Here is a 10,750-nt window from a genome sequence, read left to right as displayed (position 1 = left end):
TTACACGCGTATTTTCATTCTCAACTCTTTACGTTCATTTATTACATGACCGACGAAGGTATACATGAATAATCACTAAGCGCCGCATTTTGACGTGTATCTGACCGTTTAGGCGCGCACCTTGAGCTAAAAGATGACTTTACATGTCCGTGTTCTGTTCCGTCTCTGAGCGCATATATCTTCCTGAGGAGCAGCGCAAGTTCTCTTTCACGCTTTTAAAAACATGAATAAATATACTTCTATAAATCAAGCACGTCCCATTTGGCAAAAGTCACGTTACATGATTTTACTGGTTTGCACGTGAAACTGGGCTTTTATGGAGGAACGAAAGCGCAGCGCTGGAAAAGGGGGCGGAATGGGGCGCAATAATCGTTCTCTCTCGATTACTGTATTTTCATAATCGTTGGAGGCCAAAAACGAAATCGAAACGGTTTTTCGATTAATTGCACAGCCCTAATTTTAATGCAATATTTTGGATGTGCTATATATTTTGTTAGCTTGGCAATGTGCTAACATTGTATTTAAATGCTTTTGTGTTTGTTTGCAGAACTTCTGTACTCTCACATAAGTTTTACATTCTCTCGCAAATGCTTTGCGTTCTCAAAAAAACTTTTCATTCCATTCATTCACAAACGTTTTACAATCCCCCTAGAAACTTTGTTTGCAAAACTGGTGATGGAAATAATATAACATAGGAGTAAAAAGACAAAAGATATAGGATGGTTGGTAGGCAGTAGACAGCAAGTGTTTGGAATGAAGCTACAAATTAAATAATTGAAACTGATGGAGGAAGGATGGTTTATTGAGAGGTTTTGTAAAGCTTGCCTTGGTGATGGCAGGATTCCTGCCATAGTTGAGGCAGAGAAAAGAAGCAAATTCGAGCAGCAACTCCGGACCTACTGCCGCATTACCATGGACTCCGGCCACAAAACGGATCTTGGGTTCAGCAGGTTGAGGGAACTTCAAATTGCCAGCAATCTCAAGAGCCCAGATAGTTCTAAACTCAGTGCTTTGACCCAAACTGACCCCAGGAAGGGAACAACAACAATTGAAGATTCACAACATCATTTACCTTCCAACTTATCAAGTCAATAAATACCCATGATCTACGTACATGAAGATGTTTGGACTAGACGTTTTGCCTAAGCTGTTCTAGATAGTTGCTCAAGTCAAAACATCTCAAATCTTTGGTCCTTAGCAAGCGCCACTAATCATTGGATAAAGATATCTTCAGGATTACATACCTGTATAGCCGTGTGATGTGAGGGAAGTTGAAGGTCAATCCTCGCAGGAACTCCGAGCGTTCCTTGTAGGTTCGGTACTGCAAGGTCTGAGCAGGGATAAGGCTGCGGATCAACTGATCCAACTCACCAGGGGCTAAAAGCCACTCCATCAGTTTCTCAAAGTCCTTCTGTTCTCCTTCCTCTACAGATGGCTGCAACGTATCTCTGGTCAGCCTGAAGTCCACCTGCTCCACCCGAGTCTCCAACACATGGACAGATACCGACATTGGAGTATAACTGTGGATAGATCACAGGACATATAATGGCTGACCCATTTTACAACTGGCATTCTGTTAGTTTCCATTTCTTGTGAAGTGTGAGGCCTCACCCTGAAGCAGATGCGGTGATATGGTAAGAACCAGGAGCCAGAGGTCTCCAGTATTGGCCCGTGCTGCTGGTGTGGACATGATGGCTTGAGCCTTCCACCATGACTGTGGCATTAGCAATGCCTTTGCCAGACTGACCATCAGTCACCATACCCCTCACAAACAAATGAACCTGACATATGGGACATCACACAAACCATGCAAAGGTTTAAATGGAATAGCTCACCCAGAAAAGACCGTCTTGATCATGATCAAAAATAAATCACCTGTTGTATAAAGTGCAAGAGCGCTCTGTGATTCTTCTCCCAGTATTCTGAGAGCAACTTCTCTGGTGGAAGCAGTTCACAGCTCAGACCGATGTTAACGGCTAAAGTGTCTGTGCTGCGATACGCCCAAGTCAGCATATCAGTTCCTACCATTATGCAAAAGGCAAAAACTGTGTCGATTTTCATGTGAAACAGGAAAAATAAAAATGACCATATCCTTCAAAAAGATTTTTAAAGAAACTAATAATTTTTATGCAGCAAAAAGGCAAAAGTGACATTAAAGAGATTTATAATGTTACAAAAGATCTATTTCCAATAAATGCTGTCATTTTTTACTTTCCATTCATCAAAGAATCCTAAAAAAGCCTATCATGGTTTCAACAAAAATATTAAACGGCACAACCGTTTTCAACATTGATGATAAAAAAACGTTTCTTGAGCACCAAATCAACATATGTGACCTTGGACCACAAAACCAGTCATAAGGGTCAATTTTTCGAAATTGAGATTTATACATCATCTGAATTAATAAGCTTTCCATTGATTTACGGTTTGTTAGGATAGGACAATATTTGGCCGAGATACAACTATTTGAAAATCTGGAATCTGAGGGTGCAAAAAAAAACAACAACTAAATATTGAGAAAATTGCCTTTAAAAGTTGTACAAATGAAGTTCTTCCTTAAGACTGGTTTTGTGGTCCAGGGTCACATATTTGAATGATTTCTGAAGGGCCATGTGACTGAAGACTGGAGTAATGGCTGCTGAAAATTAAGCTTCGACATCACAGGTAAAAATGACATTTATGAATATAACAAAATGGAAAACAGTTATTTTAAATTGTAATATTTCACACTATTACTATTTTACTGTATTTTTGAACAAATAAATGCAGCCTTGGTCAGCATAAGAGATATCTTTCGATAACAACTACTACTAATAATGATAATCTTACCGACCCCAAACATTTAAATGGTAAATAAGGTAAGTTCTGATTTAGTTTTCCCTTAAATCAGTGATTATGCTTTAGTCTGACCGGTGACTACTGGACGATGGTGCTTAGTTCCTTTTTTCTCTCTGGATCTTGGCACATCACATGCCTGAGGTTCTTGAAAAGCCTGGGATTTCTGGAAAGAAATGACAACAGTATTGGACAATTTGAGAAAGGCTCGTGATGCAAGCATTACAGAAAACAATGATATTCTACACGTTTTCTGCTGATGATTTAGTCCGTTAAATAAAATGTCACAAATGTTACATAATTCATGATATATACACAGCACATACATACCACATAATAGGCTTCTGCAACTGATTTAAACATGTCCTCATCAACAGAGTCAAGGGAACTCGGGTACACAACTCCCCTAAACCCTAGAGAAAACAGTAGCAGTTCAGTTTTATTATTTTAAAAAACAAATTGACATTTTAAGACAAACCCAAGCCACTTTCTGTACCTCCACGAATACTTGCAGACAGCACAAAGAAGTGGGCCTTGATCCAGTTTATCACTGCTCTAGTTTCTGCTTCAACATCATTTCCCGATCTTGGCTGTTTAGGGAAATTTGCATTCAGGTCAACATGGTGACTGTTACCATGTCCGATAATGCTCAGGTCTCCTGAGACCCGTTTCTTGTGAGCTACGAGAAGAAAATCAGGGTAAATACAGAAGACAAGAATGAAACAACTTGCCAATATATTTGCTTGTACCTTTTAGTGCTAATTCATACCCGTCTGGGTTCATGGAAGGCATGATGTGAATTTTTGTGCTATTGACCAGACGTGTGACCAATGGATCTTCTCCATAATTGCGGCACAAGTACTCAACCAGGTTTAGGAGAATCTCACGACCGATAAACTCATTTCCATGCAGGTTACCCAAAAACATGACCTCTGGTTTGCCTGGTTGAAGTAAAGTGGTGATCACTAGAGACATTTATGTTTTTTTATTATGTATATGTGTGTAAAAGTATGTGACCATACGCAATTGCACCTTGCTGATCAACACCAGGATTGGTGGATATCTCCATCACATAAAGATTCCTGCCCTGCACTGATCGTCCAGCAGACTTCAGGTAAGTGATGGAAGGATGGATAGCACTAAGCAGTTGCAAGAACATCTCCATATCATCATAACTATGATGTTGGAAATCCAGAGTATGGATTGGAGACCTTGAGGTGGGAGGCCCTGGTGTGCTCAGACGGTCATTGGTAATCATAGGTTGTTCAGAAGGATCTAGCAATAACATCTCCTCTACAGGCCCCTCAAGAGTGAAGTTTAACAGTGTGGCTTTGCCTTCAATCACTGGCACATTCTTGACAGTATTTGAAAGAAATCTGAAGGAAACATGTGGAAACAATTCCATTAAACTGGACCTATTCCATCTCTTTATTCTTTATGCATCTACTTATAATCACCCAGGTGAGCTAGCAGTGATGTCATATCTTCCAGGCAGCAGCAGGCGATAATAATCACCAAACATCCAGGTTGTGATGTTGTGATCAGTTCCAGAAATGGAGATTGTTGCATTTGGGAGACCAAAGCCTGATCTGGTCATTACGAAACCTCTTACACCAATATGAGCCTAAAACAGAAATGGAATAAGGTTTGTTAGACCATTCATGGGACTACATAAAATATTCAAATCAACTCACTTGGTGTATGTAGGCAAGAAGGGCCTCCTTGTTGTTGGTCCACTCTATGAAAAGCTGAGAAGCTGGTGGATACTTGCAGCAGCTCAATCCAAAAGTGACTTCAAAACAGTTCCCTTTGAAGTAGTTGTAATTCTGCATTCCCCCTGTGCACACACAGGACACCAAATCAAAGCTCAACGGATTTCCACTTAAGTACAAGACATGATTTTAATATCAAACAGTTTGTGATACCATCTCCGAAGCTTTTGTTTGGATCCTCAGGACAGTCAGGATTGTTCATCTTCATAATGGGATGGTTCTCGGTGTAGGTGCGTGTTAAATGGCGAAACAGAGCATCATCTGTTGTCAGCCCTGAGGTTACATAAGAACTGCCATCATAAAAGGGGTAGGTGGCCATCACTGAGCCCCCATGTAGACTGCCAGACAAGACAAACCTTGAAAAGACAACACAGAGGAAACAAGCATGACTTGTGAAAATCTCAGATCAGAAGCAAGAGAACATTACACCACTGAATAATTGGTTTCACCACTGAATAATTAGAGATTCATGTTTTCCAAGCTAGTATAAAACGTTACACCAATTTCTCAATTAAAAAAAAAAGCAGTTAACTCTGATATGAAGTGATGCTCATTTTTTGCCTGGATCAATTAATTTTAATCATTTACAGTGGGTACGGAAACAGCAAAGGGTCTGAATACTTAGGACCATGTGATATTTCAATTTTTATTTTTATATTTTCATTTTAATTTTAGTTAAATTTTGTAGCAATTTTGTGTGTTTTTGTCATTCATTATTTAAATGTGTTTTTTTATTATAATTTTTTTTAAGTATTACCATTTAGGTTGATTTTATTTTTTTTCCATTAGTTTCGTTTTAGTTTTTATTAATTCCCAGTTAGTAAATGTAGTGCTTCAACAATTTTTGTTAGTTGCTAAGGCAACGTGTGTGTGTGTGTGTGTGTGTATATATATATATATATATATATATAAATAAAAATTATTTTTACTTAAGTTTTTTTTTTAAATAGTTTGAATTTAGTTTAAGTCAACTGAAAACTCTGAAAATGTCAATGTGGCTTAAAATGTAGAATAATTTAAAATGTTTAAAATTATTTTTGTTAGCTAAATCAAAGTTAGTGTGATAACCATCTTGCAGTCAGCCAATTAGCTATGTGACAAGAAAATCAAAAGGGAATACTCTTGTTGACCATCCTAATAATAAATATCAAATAATTTTTAACGACATAGATTTTAATGGCAAGGTTCATTGAGGTTGTCAGTGTCAAATGATTTGGTTAAAACATTTGTAAATTTATATAAATAATAATAATAAAAATGGTTGCCTTCAAAACTATTTTCGAATTCAATAATTTTGCAAGTGAAAATATAGACTATTAAAACTACAAAACAATAAACGTACTTTTTCTCAAGAATCCATTGCATGACAGCTGTGACCTCCGGTATGTCTTCTGAAGTCTTCCTGAAGTGCTTATCCTCGTCTGAGAAACTCTTATCGAGGTCATAATGTTTGGCATTCTCGCGGCCCGCGCTGCTGCCGATGCAGTCCCCCTCCACCGCGTGCTCAAAGCCGTCAGGATTCATGCTGGCCATTATATAGATGTCCGTCCGGTCCACCAGCTCTGTTACTCTCACATCACGGCCATACTGAGTCAACAGGTACTCGATCAGATACACTAACAGCTGCCTTGATAAAGCCTCGTCCCCGTGGATGTTGCCCACATACTTGAACCTCGGTTTGCCCGGTACGTCCGCCGTCGGACTCGTTGTTATTCTCGTGACCCAAAGCTCCCTTCCCTCGACAGACTGTCCTATGCTCACGAGGCTGCAAATATGCGCGTATTTTTGAGAAAAACGCTGAAGACGATCGGTCATGTCAGCGTAGTTGTAATATACTTTGTATGTTTCTTCATAAACTTTGTTGGTGCGTCTCAAACCAAGTATTTGAAGCGGAACTATTAAAATGAGCCACAAAATACGCATTGTGTGTTTGTAGTAGCTTTCAAACAGTAGATAAATTTTTAAAAATCGTTTCTTTAATCGTTTTATCGTTAGTTGCCTTTTTGTTGAGCCATCATAAATTGTTCATCACTGGTCTGTCAATGAGCAGGTTAAACGCTTTGAATCAAAATTAGGGACACTAATAGATTCCACTTGGTATAATTAGGCCTAGTATAAAATTGATTTGCACAGGGTCAAACCAAAACCTGGATTAAACCACTGCCATTTGTTAAGGGGTGGTTGTCAATTTTCCATACAATTTTCAAGATTATGTTAAATGTATATCAAGATCATCAAGATTAATTTAAATATATATACATGTATAATGTAAAATGAGCCCAAAGGCCCACTTCCTAAAATACAAAGGCAGCTATATATTTTTGTTAAAACAAAAAAACGTAAATATAAGGAGTACATTGTTAACCTTGTTTATATGAACACTGTAATAAAAAATAAATTATTAAATTATTATCTGGAGAATGTTTATATATTACACACACACTTATATTTATGCATTTAGAGAGATTTTTAGACATATTTTTCCTACAAAAAATACACATAGGGGGATGCTTATAGAAGCAACAAATGAAAACTTCCTTTTCTGTTTTTTTTTGTATTTGTGATGTTTTCACATGATCACATTTACAGTCATTTTATGTGTAGCATCTGAAAGGATGTTGATAAAGTAGCATCTGAAAAGTAATTTAGTGAGGCCCATCTGTTGCCATTTTGATATAGTTAGTACAAAAGGCTGTCCTTGTTATGTTTTAAAGGAGACATATTATGCCCCTTTTTACAATATGTAATATAAGTCTCTGGTGCCCCCAGAATGTGTCTGTGAAATCACAGATCATTTATTATATCATTTTGAAAATGCCTATTTTGAGTGGAAGCAGAAACACGCTGTTTTTCGGGCCTGTCTCTTTAAATGCAAATGAGCTGCTGCTCCCCACCTCCTTTTCCAGAATAGAGCTGTGCCATAACAGCTCGTACCTGCTAAAAACATCTGTTTTGGTTCTGATGAGTTGGTTATGTCTGTGAAGGTAAACTGCCGGGAAATCAATCGCATGTTTATTTTAGATCTGTTTGGCAGCAGCAATATACATTAAATAAATCAATAAATCCACTGCTCTCTTGTCTCCTCCGAGGCTGGGACTCTAAATAGTTTTTTGTGCTCGTCTGTGCAGCCAAAGACAGAACAGTTAGCATGTTTTGCTCAAACTTTTGCCGTGGCATTAGAACTAATACACCGTTGTCGTTTGCGAAAACACAATAACACCGCCAGTGGGTGTAAACTTACAGATTAAGGGGCGGTAATATTATAATGAGATCCCTTGGCCACGTCACCAAGGTAGCGAAATCAGACGCGCTCGTTTTCTCAGACGCTTGCAGAAAAAGGCTTACCAAAACAAAGTGACTGGGTTAATCTTTTTCACGTTTCCTTGGTTGGTAGATGCACCGGGGACCTGATTATAGCACTAAAAACCTGGAAAAGTCAGATTTTCATGATATGTCACCTTTAACATATATTCTGAGACATTATATCTTTTCATTTCAAATTTTAATGTTAAACAATTCATTACACCTTTTCTAAAAATGACTGATGTGAGAGTTCAGAGTTTGTTCTAATGTTCACTTAAGGTCAGTAAAGATCCACACACCACAGTTAGCTGATATCAATTATTCTGTTTTTTTTGTTGTCGTTTCTTTAGATGTTATGCTCATGTTCTTTATTCATCAAATATCATACAGAAGTTGACCATGAAAACTGCATTGGCTATGATCATGATGATCAAGTCATGACGAAAGAAGAGCAACGCTCCCGGCTTCTCACCGCACCACGTCCTTTTCGGCTGTCATCATACAGGACTTTTTCTTCTGCTTTTTTTTCTAATCATTCCTGCCGTCAATAGTTTGTCTTTCTTTCCTAGTGTAGTTGGTAAAAAACATGCTGTGAACTTGTTACATTAGTGTAGCACCAGTATACCAGCCTGCCGTCTGGGTCAACAAACCATCTTGCATGGCTGGGAACGGAGGGATGGAGGAAGTGGAAGTTTGAAGGGCTCAGAAGGAGGAAGAAGGGAGGGAAGGGAGGAAGGACACGGCTGGTTCCTCTCAATGCTGGATCCTACGGATAGACTGGATCTGGGGGGTCTGAGCATGGCAACCGTACTCCCTGTAGTGCCTGTACTCGCCTCCGTGGCAGTCGCACTCCATAATGTACTGGTAACCACGGTAACCAGGATACTGGTAGCATACCCAGCTAGAGAAATAGGAACAGAGAGGCAGCATGTTACCATGGAGGCCAAGTGGAGTATTTGATATCTCAAACGTTGATGAATGCAGTGATGAATACAGTGACGCCAGCCTTTTTAAGATACAGGTCAAAAGCAACATAAGTAAAAAAAAATAAAAATAAAAACAGAAAACCAGCCTCCATTTTTGGACCAAAAATGTTTGACCCTAACAAAATGATCAGGTGATTAAAATCCATTCTGGGCAATCGTACTTACGCTCCACTCATGACTTTGATGGAGCCGATCTCGTTGCTGCACCATCCCATAGCCTGCAGGGAGGGGTAGTCATTGCACACATCCCACTGCCTTCCAGTCATGTTCTCACACTCGAAAAGCGTCATACGGCAATCACTGTGCATCTGTTTCAGAATGGAGAAAGAAAGACAACTTGTTGAATGCTCTGTTGAGCAAAATTCTGATTTGAAGAACTGGTTCCCTTTAAATTTGTGACTTGGAATTTGAATTAAACTGGCCCTGTCTCACAGGATGTTGAATTGGAACGAATGAAATTGCAAATGGAAATTAAATTTACTGCAGTGTAACAGTCACACAACTTCATTTTTAATTAGTCTAACACAACAAAATGGAAAAGATATTGTATTCTAGGAAATGTTCTTCCGCCATGAGCCATAACATGACCATGAAAATAAAAGTTAAAATAATTAAATAAATAAAGGTGGCTTTTCAAACATTGATTATAAAACCCTAACCCTAACTTCTATAAATCATACCTATCTATCTATCTTATATAATTATATCTTATATGTGACCCTGGACCACAAAGCCAGTCATAAGGGTAAATTTTCGAAATTGAGATTTATACATCATCTGAAAGCTGAATAAATAAGCTTTCCATTGATGTATGGTTTGTTGTTGTTTGTTATGGTTTGATGTATGGTTACAATATTTGACCGAGATACAGTTATTTGAAAATCTGGAATCTGACGGTGCAAAAAAATCATAATATTGAGAAAATTGCCTTTAAAGTTGTCCAAATGAAGTTCTTAGCAATGCATATTACTAATCAAAAATTAAGCTTTGATATATTTTTGTATAAATTATATTTAATTATTTTTTATTTTTTAAACAAATATTTTATATGTATATATATATATATATATATATATATACATAATATTTCTTATTATACCCCTGGTGTATGAAACATGTGTAAGTAAGTAAATAAATAAATACATAAATGTAGCTTTTCAAACATTGATTATTAGTATATTTACATTTTCATATACATTTTGTTATTATGATTTACTGCTTTAACAAATATTTTAGATTTATATTTCTAATATTTCTGATTATTAATTCTATTTCAGTTATGCTTTTTGCATTTTTTTTTACTAGCTCAATTCAAATTCAATTTATTCTCAATTCAATTTAATGTCATGTATCTACAACTATGAAAACTGTAAATGTGTTGAGAAATAGTGATGATCAGAGAGTCTGTTGGTGGGTGTATTTTGTGTCTTTAATATCCTAATGATTTTTGGCATAAAAGAAAAATCGATAATTTTGACCCATACAATGTTTTTTTGGCTATTGCTAAAAATATACCCAAGCGACTTAAGACTGGTTTTTATACATTTTATAAATTATTTTTTAAATTTATATTGCTTTTTTAATAAATATTTTAGATTAATATTTCTGTTTCCATTACCGTTTGTGTGTATGATAAAATATGTAAATGATAATAAATAAATAAATAAGCTTTAATATTAGATCAATTACATTTGATTATTAATTGCTTTTTATCAAATATTTTGGACCTATTTTTCTAATATTTCTTATTATACCCCTTTGTGTATGATAGCATGTATATGTAAATTATGCAAATAAATAAATAAATAAAGGTAGCTTTTCAGACATTGATTATTAATATTTTGTATAAATTAT

The 10,750-nt window shown here is 36.8% G+C and overlaps 2 protein-coding genes across 3 annotated transcripts in view; both read right to left on the bottom strand.

Moving 5' to 3' along the window:
* LOC107731961 (carboxypeptidase D-like) overlaps positions 1–6,697 on the bottom strand; it is a 10,428-nt gene extending 3,731 nt beyond the window's left edge. The window contains exons 1-13 of the mRNA XM_016543188.1: positions 5,950–6,697; positions 4,761–4,963; positions 4,530–4,672; positions 4,293–4,459; positions 3,868–4,211; positions 3,585–3,776; positions 3,332–3,514; positions 3,166–3,248; positions 2,911–3,001; positions 1,876–2,021; positions 1,612–1,781; positions 1,245–1,520; positions 822–1,021 (exon numbers count right to left, since the gene is read on the bottom strand). Of these exons, the coding sequence (XP_016398674.1) occupies positions 822–1,021; positions 1,245–1,520; positions 1,612–1,781; positions 1,876–2,021; positions 2,911–3,001; positions 3,166–3,248; positions 3,332–3,514; positions 3,585–3,776; positions 3,868–4,211; positions 4,293–4,459; positions 4,530–4,672; positions 4,761–4,963; positions 5,950–6,530 (2,779 nt within the window). The 5' untranslated portion in view covers positions 6,531–6,697. The remainder of the gene's footprint in view (positions 1–821; positions 1,022–1,244; positions 1,521–1,611; positions 1,782–1,875; positions 2,022–2,910; positions 3,002–3,165; positions 3,249–3,331; positions 3,515–3,584; positions 3,777–3,867; positions 4,212–4,292; positions 4,460–4,529; positions 4,673–4,760; positions 4,964–5,949) is intronic.
* Positions 6,698–8,510: 1,813 nt separating this feature from the next.
* The window catches only part of cryba1b (crystallin, beta A1b), an 8,818-nt gene continuing 6,578 nt past the window's right edge, over positions 8,511–10,750 (bottom strand). For both annotated transcript variants that reach the window (XM_016543207.1, XM_016543206.1), the window contains exons 5-6: positions 9,062–9,204; positions 8,511–8,811 (exon numbers count right to left, since the gene is read on the bottom strand). In XM_016543207.1, coding sequence (XP_016398693.1) covers positions 8,664–8,811; positions 9,062–9,204 — 291 coding nt within the window. In that variant the 3' untranslated portion in view covers positions 8,511–8,663. The remainder of the gene's footprint in view (positions 8,812–9,061; positions 9,205–10,750) is intronic.

Source organism: Sinocyclocheilus rhinocerous, unplaced genomic scaffold, assembly GCF_001515625.1.
Source record: "Sinocyclocheilus rhinocerous isolate Xijiao unplaced genomic scaffold, SAMN03320098_v1.1 scaffold128, whole genome shotgun sequence".
Lineage (NCBI taxonomy): Eukaryota > Metazoa > Chordata > Actinopteri > Cypriniformes > Cyprinidae > Sinocyclocheilus > Sinocyclocheilus rhinocerous.
The sequence above is the reverse complement of the archived record's forward strand: the minus strand, read 5'-3'. Positions and strand labels throughout refer to the sequence as shown.